A 16611-nucleotide genomic window follows, 5' to 3' on the forward strand; every position below is an offset into this window, starting at 1 on the left:
AGAGGTGAAGTTTGCTTCCTTCATCTGTAGCACCACTCACACTCCTCTGTCACCCCTGGTTATTAGATTCCAGAAGGGGACAAGCTGTACCCACTTCCAGACTGTACTAAGCTGCTTTTGTATGGCAAAACCCAGGAGATACTCATTTACCTATGACCTGCCTGGTTGGGTTAGGAATTGCACGGCTGTCCTGGTGCCCATTGAATCCAGCAAGTCTGCCAATCCCAGCTAACACCCAATAACAGAGCACAAGGCAACCCTGTCACAGACATCTTTTCACTAAAAATCCTTTCTTGGGATTTTTTCCCTTCTGAGAAGCTGAAGCCTCAGAAACAAAATGTAAACAATAATTATCTGCTGCTGTGGAATGCATCAGGTAGATTTTTGATTGGCCCATCTTAGATGTTTATAATTAGTAGCCAGTCAAAGCTGAGACTCTGTCCAAGATAGCTACCTTTTGTTATTCATTCTTTTCTATTCTATTTTTAGCTAGTCTTCTGAAGAAACCTTTCCTTCTATTTCTTTTTAGTATAGTTATAATGTAATATATAAATATATATATAATAAAATAATAAATCAAGCCTTCTGAACATAAAGTCAACATTCTCGTTTCTTCCCTCATCCAAGAACCCCTGTAAACACTGTCACACAACCCTACACACATATCAATTTCAACACAAGCCCCTTTAAGCCTGCAAATTTTTACAAAATCAGGGTGATTTATTGTATGGTGGAATAATTCCGACCAAAATACTTTAAAAGTTGAAAATAAGTAATTGATAATTCAGGAATGAAATCTTGCCCAGACTTCAGAATTAAGTCATTACTCAGAAATACTTAAGATTTCTGTATACTTTAGATAAGCTTGAGGACTGTTCATGATCTTATCCTTATATCACTGGTTTTAATAAATTTAACACCATATGTAAAGATTGTGCTGTATTTAATCCTGGTGCTAATTCTCCATTAAAATTAGTGAAAAAGAGGCATAAAATACTACTAAATAAAAAGTCTGGAGCCCTAGCACCCATTAGGCATTATTATAATTTTCTGTCTGGGATCTGGATAAAGTATAATCAAGTCTGTAGAATATAAATAGATTGTTATTGAACTTCAAGCAAATGCTAATAATGCAAATCAATAACACAGAGTTACTGACTTATCTCTCTGTTCAGCTGGCCATGGACACTGCAGTCCCTGCTCCTCTGAGAGTTCCTGTGTTTGTGACAGTTTTGCTATGAGGTTCTCAGTTTTTCTAGTTTGCCATCTCAGGGTCAGGCCTACTTGCTCCCAATGGGATATAATTAGAGATGGCCCAAGGAGCTGGAGAAGACACTGCAGATAATCCAGTCTGACAATATGCTGAGGAGAGCAGCAACACAGAAGCACGGGAGGTGAAGTTCAGAATATTTGGTGAGAAATTATCAGTCAGTTAAGCGGCTGGATGATGGTTTTGGATTTCAGTAATTAGCCACAGTCATGACATCCCATAACCTTTGTGATTTTCAAAGGTTTATTTCTACATATTCATGACTATTTGGAAAAAATCATTTGATTTAGGTAGACTCAGTTTTATCTCAGCTTGGTTTTGTCAGTGTTGAGAGATGACAACCTTAGCTGAAATCTGCCAGTGTAGCAGGTGCTCAGCATCTATGGAAATCAGTCTCACTATGAAATATTAAATATATATCCAGGACTTGAGTATAAATAATTTAACAAGAAGACCTGTATTCCCTTTTATCCTTTTGTATATATTAAAATTAATTTCAGACAAGGTAAACTGAATGCCACTGAATTCCTGAACCCTTCATATATGTCAGCATTGAAAAACATATTTCTCCTTCTTCTTTTCTCCTCATTCTCCCCTACTCTTTCATACACTTCTTCTAACTCTGAAAACTAGAGAACAAGTGATTTGAGCTGCAGCCTGAAAAGCAGATTTATCTGAGAAAAATTAGATGCATTTTCAGAATCAAGACATTTTTTGTAAACATATTTGGTGCCAAACAAAGCAAATAACACACCACCGATGTATTTTTAATGTACTTCTACCATCTGGATGTTTTTCAGGATTCTTCCCTGTGTTTGCAGGACTGATGATATGAATGTTTATTTTTCTCTTCCATCACTCCCTGTGATCTAAAGTAGCATCAGGAAAATCACACAGATGTTTGCTTATGAAGTGTACCTTGTGGGCAGTAGTAGCAACCTCCTTATTTGCTGTGTCTAAAAAAAGAAAATCCTCTGGACTAATGACATTGAACTTATGGGGTTTTAGTCAACTTCCTTCATAAAACTGTGTCACAGTTTAATTTCATACCCACTGTGAGATCTCAAACAAATGGAAATAATGTCTTGTATCCATGGTAACAAATGAGATACACTTTACCTGATTTTGAGATGGAAATTGAATTAACTTGTCACTGCTGCATAGGTGGTATTGCCTTCAATTTATTTCTATATGAGAACACACATACCAAGACGATCACTTTTTGAATGGCTCTTTTTCCAGCAGTGTTTGGTACGCTCTAAAAAAAGTCTGTGATCACAAGAAAGGATGTTTTAGTTGTAACTATTTTTGCAGCACTTCACAGCACAGCTGTAAGAATTTTTTTAATCTTTCCTCTCTGTCTGAAATGTTTCATCAGATATATGACTATAGGTAATGCAGAAAATATCACCTAGAAATGTTGCTTAATGGTTGAAATCATAAGCTTCAATTTTCAGTGAGTATATAATTTCTCCAAATTTTAACCATTTAATTTTAGCATATTGCATGTGGAATGGCAAGCAGAATTCTTTTGAAAAATATACTCAACATAATCTTTCAGCCATTCCAAGAACAAAGCATGAAAAATATACTTTCATTGTACATTGTCCATCAAATATAATTCTTGAAGAAATGCACTTGCCACCTTTATTTGCCACCTTGCTTTGAAACCAAGGCTCAGAATTTGACAGTAAGTCGCTATTGAATTAATGATGTCGTTCCCAGATCCTTTATACAATCTCTCTGAAACTGATAGTCTTAGCAAGCCTTTGAAAAAAATGTCAGTTTTCCACAAAGGAGATGACACTCATTAGCATGTGTTCGAGTAAATTTTAGATTTTTACTGGTCATCCAGGATTGTTCATGAACCACTTCCACATCAGTGCAATGTTTTAAGCCTGAGGTTAATCCTGAGTCTACAGAGCACATGCCCTTTAGCATGACTCTAATTTAACAAGTTAGCTCTACCTTTTTTTGTCAGGCTTAACTGGCCAAGGTGTGGGGCCATGCTTGTGCAGCTGTGCTGATTCCTGAACTGGTACATTTGCCAATGGGCTGGTAATTTTGCATGGTGCTTCACTGCATCATGTAAATGTAGGATAATGTTCTTTCCTCTCATAACTCCCCGAGCACGATGGGCTGAATTTAGCTCCTGCAGGCAAGGGTGTCATCCACAAATCCCCATTTAAACTGTGCTCCATAAATGTTATGTCCAGGAAATGTATACTAGTGCCTACAGTTGTGCTGTTGCACATGCTGAGATGTGCCGATTAAGAGGCACCTCATTGCCCCCATCCCCTGAGGGGCCTGAATCACTGGCTGGGCTTGGGATCATACTGCTAACACAGAGTGACAGCACAGGCTCCCCTTTGCTGGCAGGGGTGCATTAAAGGGCAGCCACGGGGTTATTGCAGCAGCAGGGGATGCGCCGCAGTGCCTCTCTTAAAATTAGTGCTCAAGCTGGAAAGCCAGAACAAAGGGAACAGTCGTGTGTGGTGGGTGTAGGGCTGACAGAAAGGCTGTCACGGTGCTGGGAGTGCCACCAACTCAGCTCAGCACGTCTCAGCAGGAGACTGAACACATTCTGGCCCTGCTGATGACCCACATGGGTGTCTCTCTGATGCAGTGTGATGAGAGTCCACTTTTGTCTTCTCTTCTTTTTCTCCCTGGACAATACCAGTTTAATGTGAATTGCAATGCAGATTGTGAACCTGAACACTCAGAAGTCAGGAGCTGCCAGAACCACTGCCTGTGTGTTTTGCTTTGTATACCTCAGAGACCCTTCCCCATTTGGTGCCGCAGGCAGAGAGTGCACAGTCAATCATCACCTGATCAGTACCTTCCTCTCCTTGCTGCTCAATATGCAGCTCAAGGTCTTTCTGCAAAGGCCACATTGCTCCTGACATTTCCTACCTAGTGAGGAGTTTCTTCTGCAGTTTACTAATCATTTAATGTGTAAAATAAATAGCACATGCATCTGAGACTGATACACCTATTTAAAGAGCTCTGATAAATGCCAGATGACTAGCAATCATAAAATCACAGAATTATTTAGGTGATAAAGGACTTTTAAGATCAACAAATCCAACAATTAACCCAGTATTTCCCAGTCCACCACTAAGCCATGTCCCTAAGCCCAGCATCTACATATCTTTTAAATACCTCCAGGGATGGTGACTCCACCACTTCCCTGGACAGCCTGTTCCAAAGCTTGACAACCCTTTTGGTGGAGAAATTTTTCCTAATTTCCAGCCCTATCCTTCATTTCAGGCTTTCAGTGTTCATGCAGGGTTTTGTCTGTGATATGCCTCACTTTTGTGGTTGGGAGGGTAGGAATTGCTGTTGGAGTGCTTTGCAGCTCCCTCTTTACACTTGTTGCTCCCTCAAAGGAGGATGGTCAGGGTGGTGCAGACTGTGGGGAGCACACATTTTACACAATACCATCACTGGGAGACAGACTACAACCCTTTTATCTAATTGAGGTGTTCCAAGAGGCATCGATCAGGTTTTTCAGCCAGGCCATGTACCTGTAAAATATAGTAACTCTTCTGAGTAGAAAATCCAAAGGTAACTAGTGTTGGCCTCACTATGCTGCCTTTGAAATTAATTGGATTTCTACCATCCCCAGCCATTAGAGCAGAGCCAATCCATTTTCAGATGGAGCTAGCAGGTTTTTCTGCAAGAAAAGATGGCACTTCTCAGGTCTTTCCTTCACCTTTTTCTTCATAGCTTGTTCTCATACAAGTAGTAGAACTGAATAGTGCCATGGTCCATACTCTTTCAGCGGGAGCAGGTACAAAAAGAACATTTCTGTGCAGGAGGTTGTAACAGACAGGAGGGCAGGGCATCATGAGGCTTTTTTTCCTCATCAATCTTTTACCCAATCTACCACCTATTAAGTTCCAATAAGGCTCAGCTGGCATTGAGGTCTGCAGGTCTCAGATCCTTCACGTGTGTTGTTAACTGTCACAGCCATTCCTTTCTGTCACATACAAACCTTCTGAAATGTCAGAAGCCACAGACACAGATGCTGGTGGCTGAAAATTGCTGAATCTGGTGCTAAGTGCCGTGGCCATTATAACAATGATATAACTTTAAATATACAGGTTCTAGTAGCAGTTTAGTGCTGAAATTAAGATCATTGTTGAATAGATGGAGCATGTTATAGCTATATTTATTAATATAGCCTAAGTGCAGAGGAGATTTGTAGCCTTTTTTTATTCCATCTACCTCTTGCTCACCAAACGTCTATTCAGCATACAACCCAAGCAATGTACTTATGCACAGCTATAAACTGATTCTTTTCCATAGCAGCATTAAAGAAGAATAAATATAAGAGATAAAAAAATATCCCTTTTATTTGCACTTTACCTGGTAAATAAACAGACCAGAATAATTATGTTGGAAATGGTTTTAATTGCAGTATGAATTCCAGTTAGATCTTTTTTCTTTTTTTTTCCTATAAAAGTGGCACTGGAGTAGTAATGACAGTACTGATAACCTTATAGGGAATGGATACAAGTTAAGTGTGAGGGGCTGGACCCAACATCCAGATGTTCACTTCCATGCTTGTTCCTTCTCTCACCCAGTGGCTGATATTTGAAAACTGGTTAAGAAATATGTGATCTCCCAGGAGAGAGAGAAATGTTCTCATAAGTGTTTTCTCAGTTCACTTTGGCTTTTCAGGGCTCTGTACAGTCCAATCCATGTTTAAACTTCCAGAAAACACTTACTCTTTTGATTATATTAAAAAAAAAAAAAAAAAGGAGCAGCTGGCAATTAAGTGCTCTTTATTTACCAGATCTCAGACAAGCCAAATGGCTTCTCTTCTCTGTTTAACAACCTTTCTTTATTGAAAGTAGTGTTTGATTTCCCACTTCTGCAACCACCACTTCAATAATATTAGGGGAGTGTAAATAAGGTCCCACAGATACTTTAGGCACCATATTCCTGACAGCTGTTCTGGTTGTAAGATGGATAAGAGTAACATCTTTTTTCCTGCTAGTGCTGGTAAAGCTAGACTGAGATTGGCAGCAAGAATAAACCCTTCATAGAGAAATAATTGGGTGCACACATTTTATTTACAATATGAAATAAATCAACTAATATGTTCATTAGCATGCTTGTGTAGTCTAGTGGTGGTAAAGGACAAATCTTTTAAGTTTTACGGTCCAGTGATCTTACATGAATTTTTTAAAAGATCCTAAATACTAGCATTGGCTTGCTGATTAGAATTTCCAATTGTGTTTGATGCTATCAGTGCTAAGAACTCTGTTTCCATTACTAGGAATTGTGTTTCCGTGGAAATTACACTGGGTAAATTGATTCTCTTCCATAATATTGTTCTTCTAATTAAATTTTTATTCCTCATCAAAATAAATAAAATATTTTTTCTTGAATAGGAAATCAAAATTTAAAAGATCTGGTTTGGTTTGTTGAGAAAAGGCGTGCTGTACCATGCTTATTTTCAGTCCCATGGAAGAAGAGATGGGATCACACTGCTCAAGTGCCATTAACTGGTGAGGAGTTACCCACAATGGCCAGTACAAGTGAAAGGCTGCAGAAGATGCTGTTGGTATGACTAGATGATCACATCTTTCTTTGACTGTGCATCGTGCAAGGTGCCAACTTACTGCCTTGTAGGACAGATACAGGGGCAGCGGGAGCGTGACGCTCATTTGGGATCAGCCCTCTTTAGAGCTTTGATCAGGATCAGGATCTACTCACCTGCTGTCAGTAAAGTCAGGGCTATGGGATATCCCAATCACCTCATTTAGCAAAGAAAGAAGGGAGCTTTAATGATGAGGTACACTGAGCTTTTTTCAGGCTTCTCCCCTTCACAGGCCACCACCAAAACAAAGGACATTGTGTAATTTGCTGTGAAACCCGATCCCAGAGGGGGATCCCTGATGCTATAGAGCCAAGTTCTTATTGGTATATTTAAATTCCAAAATGAAGGATTCGTTCTGTAACGTCCCTAAGGAGTTGGTCTTTTCTTCATTTGCTGCAAAAGTCCATAGCTGACTGAGGACAACTTGTCTTTCTTGATGAGTAAGAGGTATACTTGAAAATTACTTGGCAGAGGAAAGCTGTAGACTGTCTCTTAAACTGTTCATTGCATCACCCATGTTCTCCTTTCCTCTGTTGCCCAGCCTTTAACATGCCTCTTGTAGCTGGTGTGGCTGAATTGCTAAGCTTCACAAAAGAGAAAAAAAAAAGAAATTGAGAGCTACTTCTCTGATATCTATCAGCTCTTCTCTAGAATCCTATAAAAACTGAAGTCAGAAGGTACATCTGAAAGTCAGGTTCACCTTTCCTCAAAACAGGGGCATCTCTGGAGTCATTTGTTTTGTTCAGGACCTTGTGCAGCTATGGTCTCAGTACCCCCAGGGATGGAGACTCCACAGCTTCTCTGAGCCCTTTGCCCAAGAGGTTGGCTACCCTCACATGGAATATTTTCTCTCTGTGTAATAAAAAAAAAAAATGTTTCTTCCTGTCTATTTGTCCTCAACCCTTTCTCAAGAAAACCACCACCTCCATGACCTCCCTCTAGGTAGTTTCAGTGTGTCTGTGTCCATCTGTCTTTTGCATTATTTCTTAGAATACATGCCTGCCTGCAACTACTCTGAGCACTGTAGAGCTGCGTCAGGACCTCTGGAGTCTGTTTAATGGCAGGGGAAGGGAAGCATGGCATCACCTCCCTAAGGAAGCAGCTGGATCGGTTTGTTCTTTAGTGCCACCACACGCATTTCCCCATCAGGTGTGTGTCCAGCTCCTCAGCCCCCTCTGAGGTGGTTAACCTGCAGAGCAAACATGTTCAGCATGGTCTTTGCCTCTGGCCAGAGAGCCAGGGAAACTCGCTGTGCAGGTGAATGCCCATCAAGCAGGAGCTGGGCTGTTCATCCACATGCACCTCTTTACTAGCCCTCTTTCATCATTGGAAACCCTATTATCCATCCAAATAATGCCATCGATACAGCCAGGGACACAGCCAGTCCCTGAGAGCTGGCAGGGATGGGAAACATTGCACTATTACACTGTGGTTCTTTTTAATCCCTTAAAAAGCCCAAACCCACAGCCATACTCTTTATTTTGATAATGGCTTGCTGCAACATGGCTAACTTCCTTGAGGGCTCATTTCTAAAGCTTCTTTGACTTGTCTTTCACATTCTCCTGTTTCCTTGGTGATTTGTCAGGCCTCATCAGCGTCTTGTTTCTAATGCATATTTGCTCAGCTGGGAAGTCACTTTCTCATTATTCAAGCCTGCCATGCGCTGGCCATTTGTGATATGAAATCTTGTCTGTCTTGCAAAAAGAGAAAACACTCTTCCAGACAGGCCATGGGAGTACTGGAAGAGGGATTTGTGTTTTTATTTTGCAAATGGTTGATTTCATTTTAATTCATTTTTTTCTTTTCCTCCTACCTTAGGAAGATTCTGAAAGGAAACATTTACCATCCTTCCCCTCTGTATTTGTTAACAGCTTCTAAGAATATCAAAACATTCATTTCCTTGCAATTTTTCTCATTTTCATTTGGCAAACTCTTAACTTCTTTTTCTTTATATAAGATGAACTTAGAAAAGATGGAACAAGGTTTTACTTGGGGAAAAAGGAAAAATATAATAAAACTTCAGAAACTGCTATCGTAAGCGAGTGCTTTATTTTTTAGGTGAGCTCTGCCATCATTTGAATGTCTGTGGTTTCATACTTTTCAGATCTCTGATTCTTGTGTAGTTTTGGGGCAAGTGTTTTGCACAAGTGAGTCCTGCTTCCCAGGGTTACTGTTTTACATCTATGCCTTGGTTTCTTTTGGACTGAAAAAAAGTAGCATTGATTGGGATACAGCCTGCCAATTTGAGACACATAAGTTCCACCTTTTTTTAGGCACTTAATGAATCTATTTTTCTTTTACAGGGATATATTTGCTATAGATAATAAGTGGAGAGTAATCTGATGATGTTTCTCCTACACATTATATGAGCAGGAGAATCCAGTTTGCCTGAGTTCACTGGGTTTTGAAGATGACCATTCAACTGAGTTGGCTCAGTTAAGCTGTGTAAGAGCATCCCTGTTTGACTGATACACTGATTTCAGAGACCTTTAACAGAGGTCATCTCTGGACGTTCTGCATCTACTCCATAAATGGGAGAGTTTGCCTCTTTCCTGTGGCCGAACAGGCTGGGTTTGCTGAAACTGCCTGCACAACCTGTGATCAATGTCAGTGCTCCCACTCCAAAGGTGTTCTTTTGTCTGCTCCTCCTTACTGCCCTTTCTTTAAGATCTTTGTAACCTTTTCATACTTCATTTCAAGCAGCTGTAGAGAAGATCATAAACAAAATAGCAGGGGCAGGACCATTCAGCAGTATAACTGCTAAACTTGTGTCAAATGGTGGTTTTCCTTTTTCATTATTCTGTCAGCCTTACAGCATCCTAAGTACAGTCTCAGGCGCTGCGGTCACTTCTGATCTGCCTCCTTTTTCTTTGCATGAAAAGTTGTTGGTTTCATGCTGGAAATCATGCTTTCCTTATGGGATCCTTGTCTGTCCAACTAGGCTTGGGATGTAACCACACTTCTAGGTATGTCCATATTTTATATTCAAATCCACACTGCCTTTTGGGGAGCTATGAAGAACTGTGGGCAAGAAGGAGGAGGGGAAAGAGAAGGAGTATTTCATGGCTGCACAGTGCTACACAGCAGCAAGGAGCTATTACTTTCCCTTTAGGACTTCTCATATATTCCGAGGCAGTGTGTGCTGCTCAGTTGTTAGCATTCTTGGCCACACTGGCACTGCATTGTACACAGCCTGAGTAATTCAGCTGGCTTCAATAATGCCATCTATATTTAATGTTTCAGAAGCTGTGAAGATTGGTTTAAGATGGTAATTTTCTGTCTGTGTTTTTGAGATCTATGCAATATGGGTGGTACTGAACTGTCTCTGGCAGAGATTCAGCATTGGAGTGGGAATGTGGGGGAAAAAAAATCAAAATAAAACACACACCCTCTTTTGCCCCACATATTGAAATTAGCTACCTACCTATTATGTACAGGGAGGATTTGGTCCTCACTAAAGAAAGAATAGTGATATCTACCATTTTATGCAGACCAGTTCCAGAATTGCCACTGGAAGCAATGTCTTGTGTTTTTTGAGGGGATCTAACATGCGTTGATGGATCTCAGGACAGGCAACCAGGATGGTAATTCTTTCTGGCTTTCCCATCTCCTCTCTGGAAATACCAGTAAGAGGATATTAGTGATGTCTGCCAGTCTGATCTGGTCCTAGTACACAGCTCCATCTCCTAGGGTCAAGCTGACAGCCCTGGAGACAAACGCTTTTGGCTGCATGTAGACCAGCTGAGCTTCCAGGCTGCTGCTGGTAGAGCTCTGCAGGTGTCTCTCTTCAGGATCATCAGAGCTCTGATGAGCTCTGTGATGTGCTTTTCTGCTTCCTGACACTTGCATTTTGGTTCAGGGAAAATATACTTCCATAACACGCAGACCCAAAGAATTGCACAGTGGGGACATGGAATAAAACAGAAATATGAGCCAGGTATTTCCTATCTGTATAGCCATGAAATCAGTTCTTTGCCTGTTAAAACTGGGTAACTTTTATCTGGATGCTGTGTCACAAAGCTGGGAGCATCAGGGCTTAAAGGGAATGGCCAGAGATGTGAGACAAGATTGAAAGAAGACACTTGTACAGCTGTGGTGACCATCAGTGTAGTAGATGGGTTTCCTACACAGGGAAACTCTGGCAGAAAGGCTGTGTGAGGTGGCAAAGTAGGTGCAACAGTATCAGACAGCATAATTATTGAAACCAAGGATATTTTTTTATTTTGATTGATTGTGGTATATAGTTGCAAGAAATTTGAAGGGCAAAAGAAATATCTATAGGATCAATTTTTAATAAGTAGATTTATGTATGAAAAACAAAGTAATTCTGAATAATTAATACCTACATGTTGGCATCATTCATTACAATCTTTATGGAAAACCTGTCTGTATACAAGCAGGCATGGCAGCAGTCCCTGTTATGAAACTTGTCTCATTTCTGCCAGTGTAAGATCCTTTCCCCATTTGCTTCTAACTTTGCCAAACATCACGTGTTTGTGGTGAAATTTTTCTGGCTGTTCATCTGTCTTAGGCTGATATTTTTTTCAGTCACATTTATTTCTTTATTTTCCAAAATGAGACTAAAGGAGAAAAATATGCTGTTTGGCAGGTATAACTCCTTGTTACAACTTCTTGGTTGCAGCATCAACTATGCAGGAAAAAGAAATATGCAAACCTGACCCATGCAAAATTAGCAGATTCTGCAGCTTTTAGAGATAAATATGAGGGAGAGAAAAAGAAAGTTAAACCTCCAAGGGATGGCTCCAAATTTTAAATAATTTTGACATCTCTGGAGGTTGAATGGGAAGGTCCCAGTCCTGTGAATGAAAAACCTTATGTATGAATGGGAGTAGGATATCTTAGTTACTCTGCTTTCCACCCCTGTGAAAATGGGGCACGTTTACTGTCTTTGGAGCCTATGCACACACAGTAAACCTTCAGTAGTTGACAGTTTAACCACTAAGACTGCTAGAAGGTTTTATCTCATATCAAGCGCTTTGTAGTTCATACTCCAACTAGAGTGCACACTCTTTTACCCTAGGGAAACTGAGAATGTTGGATATTTTCCTGGAATTTCTGTTCCTCGCTGGTCCAGAGCCAAGTACAAAGATGCAGAACATCACATCTCCCTCTCTCTCTCTCTCTCTCATGCTCTCAGTGTCTTCCACACCAATTCCTCCCATGCTCAGACAGCTTTGGAAAAATTGCCTTAAACACAAAACAGGAAAAGCCAGGGTCAAAAGAAGAGATATATAATTAGACTAAATCACAGTGGGAGATCACAGTGGGAGATCACAGTGGGAGATGTGGAAACAAAACAGTGGAAGTTTGTGAGCTGATCCACAGTAAGTGAAACGTGGCCATGGAAGAACCATGGGGAGGGGGTAGGTGGGATAGAAAAGGAGGTTTAAGTTCAGTTGTGTAAACAAGTTCAACCCAAGAGTCCATCTTGGTTTCCTCTTTGTAACAGTTGTTCACTAGTGAAAGATTATTCAGGAGCAGGATGAAATGAAAACTCACTTGGGATCTTCCAGATGTGATTTTATGTTGTTCAAAAGGATGGCCTGTAGGGCTTTTCCCAGAAGCTGGAGTAAAATTCTCTCAACCAAGATGGAATCTGGCCACACTGGTGAGACATAACTGCTCAGAGAAGATTCTGAAATGGGGGCAAAGACTCCTTTCTCATGATATGTTCATGTGTGTGTGGTCAAACAGGTTGCAGCTGCAAAGGAGAGGAAATCTCACCTGCTGCTATTAGGTAGGTGACAGTCTGCTTGTCAGAGTGCTTCAGCTAGTGACCATTGAGAGGGCTTATGGCATCTTTCTGGTGTCTTGTGTTCTCTGCTTCTCTCCTGAGGACTAGAGTCCATTCTCTCTAAATTGCAGGCATCAGCTAGAGCTATCCCAGGTGAACCTTAAAGGTATGTTATAACCTGAGTTTACGTGGGGTGACTAGATGGTCCCTTCTGCATGGGAACCTGCCTGGATATCAGTGTGTGACCTATGGCAGTGCACACAAATCCAGTTTGTCTTCTGGAAATGAGGGAAGTAGTACCCAGCAGGCAAGGTGAACATGTCCCTGTTTGAGAAATGCCAAAGCACAGTTTCCCATACAAAAACTGGTAGGGTATGAGCCTCAGTGGAAGAGACCTATTTATTTCGTGGAAAAATCTTGAGATTCAAAATGGTCTTGTGCTGTGGTAGAGTGAAAACACATACCAGAATGTCTCTTGAAGGCTCCCAGGGAGCATTCCAGGCGGCATTCCAGGCGGCATGATCCATCAAAAAGCTAACCAACTCTGCTGGACTGTAGAGTGTGTGAGATATAATCAGACATATACCCACGTGTATTTTTACTTCAGTGGCTGAATTAATCCATCATACTGATGTTCACTTACAACAGAAACACACTACCAATAACTCCACCAGTCCCTGAAATGTCATCTGTTTCCAAGTCACTCTGAAAACAATGCTGACACCATGTCCTTTGATGCCTGGGACTTCCAGTGCAGTGGAACAAGGCCAAGACATTTTTTCTAGGTTAGCTGTCTGTAACTTACCAGAACACCTGCATCATCAGTTTGAGTCAGCCACCAGCCCTAAGCACAGCCATAAACTAAGCTTTAGATGTAGGTACATGGTTAAATCAGTAATGCATGTTAGTAAAGCAATTAGTAGTTCTTTACTAATTACTTCTTTAAATGGAGTGTGCTAACAAGCAACATGTTGCCCCAGAAAATCATAGTTTCCTTTCTTATTCACTGAGAGAAAACACATAAACTCTTTTCTTAACCTGTTTGTCTGCTCTTGCTCTTCATCATCTAACATTCTTCAAAAATCAATGCAAAAACATATATGTATTTCAGAATTAAATCTACTGACCTGCTCCTGACAGTCACAATAAATCTATGCAGAATCTAAAGCTAGCCAAGACCAGGGGATGTGGGCTTTCAAATATGCTCCTTCATCTCAGAATTCTCTTCATAAAAATAGATTTTGGTCATAACTTTTTTGTTTTGACAGTAGATCAGCAGTCTTCCTGGCTGATATATTGATTGCAGGGCATCACTCTTCCTGATCTAATAAAATATCGCAGCACAAGACAAAAAAAAAAAAAAAAGGGGAAAGCTTTTGTCTTCTTGGCAAGTCAGTCTGAAAGCTTTCCAGAATATTGCTTTGCATAGAATGAAAATGGCTGTGGGCCAATGACTAATTATATTAAAGGGCTGTGCTTTTAAATTATTTATGTACCATAGTGTTTACCCCAGCCTTATTAAAACCACCACATATACTTCTACAAATAAGATTTTGGTTCAGACGAATGTGACAGTCACTCTGTGGGTGACATACTGTACCAGGAGTTTCTGCTTTAATGTAACAAATAGCTTAATGCACATTAACATTAACAGATGCATTACTCGTGGTGCACTGCCGCAGAAGGAGATGCAGATGAAAACAATTTACCTCTGGTCCATTTAGACACAGCAGATTATGCAACAGTAATAAATGTAGGAGCAGACTGCAAAACATTGTTTGAAATGAGGATTTGTCAAACTGGGGATTTTAAACTGCTTTGGATCCAGACGAGGCTAACCAGAAACTTCTTTTGTTTGTGCAGCAATTGCTGAGCATACAGGAGGAATTAAATAACAAAAAGTCTGAACTGGAGCAAGCCAAGGAAGAGCAAACGCATACACAAGCAATGCTCAAAGTCCTGCAGGAACAGGTGAGTGATTTTGGCAGGAGAAAGGTGCTGGCTTAGGCAGGGTAAGGGGAAGGAAGGCAAAACCATTAGCTCTGAAACTCTCATGTCTTCACCTCCAAAATCTGTAGGAGTCTGACCCCAGAATATGTTGTGAGCAAGACCTAACCTTAAGTGTTCTGTCTGTCTGCTCTGATTAGGCTAACAGAGTGTCAGATAATAGAGTGAAAATGAACCCTTACTTTATACTATCCAGTATTGGATTTCATGTCTTGAGTAGTATTTCCTCTTATGTATTCTACATAGATATCAGTGATAAGTGGTTTTGCTCTGAATTTAAAAAAATGCTGGGGGAGTTAAATATAGCTGAGCCAAAACAGTTCTTCCTTTCAAGAATAGTATTGAAAAAAACATTTTGGCATCTCCTGTGTAATTCACACAAGTATGAGTATATAAAAAACTTACAGTGGCATTATCATAATGGCATTAAAAAAGTAGTTATCAATGCACTTATTTAACCAGTGAGAATCGAATCTTTGTAAATCTGATTATCCCACCTTCTTTTGTACTAAGGTGTACTATGACACAGAGAAGTATTTGACAGTATTGTTTTATAAGGATGGTAAGATGGATAGCTACACAGCAAAAAGCAAGTCTGGCCCTAAACCTGTAAATCTAGAGAAGAAACAGTGCTTTGTGTGCAAGCACAGTGTGCACAATTATGTGTTTTCTGTAGAAAACATGTGGCTTGGACACACTGAAATTGAAAATCCCCACCTGTGTTGCAGAGGCACAGTCTCTGCTTTCAGACCTTATTTTAACCCTTTCTATGTAAACTTTCAGCTGAAGTATTTGATGGCTTGGATAAGTATTTGCAGTTTAAGGTCTGGGGTAATCTGAATTGCTTAAGTGGCAGAGATTCAAAATGCTGACAATTCTAGTGTTCAAGATTTTTCATGTATGTCTGAATATGTCTGCAGACAGATGTAGACATTTGATGTACACATTAGGAAAAGTAAATTATGTTTATTTCTGATTTTTTTATGTTCATTTTGAAAGCTAGGACATTGTTCCACATTTAACATTTATTTTTGAACATATCTGATGACAAATATATTCTACAAACTAATAATTTAGATTCTGGAAGCTTTTATGATCTTTATAGTTATGGTCACAGAGATAACCTAAATGGAAGCTGAGGCAAGACTGTAATACAGAAAATGCCATGAGGAAGAATGGATTTAGTAATGACAGAATCTTTATAAACACAGATTCCACCAGGTCTCTTGAGTTAATTGGATCTCATTTCCATTTTCACGTGACTTTCAAGGTATAGCATTATAAAGTGCTTTAAAAAAAAAAAAAAAAAAAGAAAAACAAAAATTGCACTAAGTTATTTTATATCTTTGTAGTAATTATATGCTGCAAAAACATATAGGAAGATCTTGCAATGTGAGGCCCAGTAGGGACCACCAGGGCAGACTGCTGAATCTCTGCAGATTGCTGCTAATTGCGAATCAAATGTGCACTCATGCTAGGCAGACAGGCGAAACAGTAGCTGGAAGACAGGCAGGCTAGATCTGCATTTCTCTTGAGAATTAGCTCTGAAACGCGCCTGAGGCCAAGACTGTAAGTAGCCAGAATTCCTGAAGAGTGCTAGGCAGCCAGTGTGCTCCTCCAAGAACCCTGAACAAGTTCCAAAAATTTCCAGAACAGCAGAAGCCTTTGCAGTAATGACCCCCACTTGCCAAGACTCACAGCTTTCCTTTACAAGCACCAAGCTTATCTGTGTGTTTTATCCACAATGGGTATTGAAAATCATGCAGCCAAGCCAAGTAAATAGAGCATTTCTTTCAAAAATAAATGGCATAGCACTCTTGCCTTGACTTTATGGCTTGGCTTTGTGGTAAGTTTGCTAAAAATTGCCTTTTCATCCCAAGTTGGCACAGGGATCCTGCCCGGCCTCACTCAGAGCATGTGTGCATGGGGCGGTGCAGCTCCATCCAAGCATGGCTGCTCCATGGTCCC

The 16611-nt window shown here is 40.3% G+C and overlaps 1 protein-coding gene across 1 annotated transcript in view; it reads left to right on the forward strand.

The window, feature by feature from the left end:
- ENOX1 (ecto-NOX disulfide-thiol exchanger 1) overlaps positions 1 to 16611 on the forward strand; it is a 357032-nt gene that overhangs the window by 314395 nt on the left and 26026 nt on the right. The window contains 1 exon segment of the mRNA XM_063149347.1: positions 14500 to 14607. Within this exon segment, the coding sequence (XP_063005417.1) occupies positions 14500 to 14607 (108 nt within the window).

Source organism: Melospiza melodia, chromosome 2 (genome assembly GCF_035770615.1).
Source record: "Melospiza melodia melodia isolate bMelMel2 chromosome 2, bMelMel2.pri, whole genome shotgun sequence".
Classification (NCBI taxonomy): Eukaryota; Metazoa; Chordata; class Aves; order Passeriformes; family Passerellidae; genus Melospiza; species Melospiza melodia.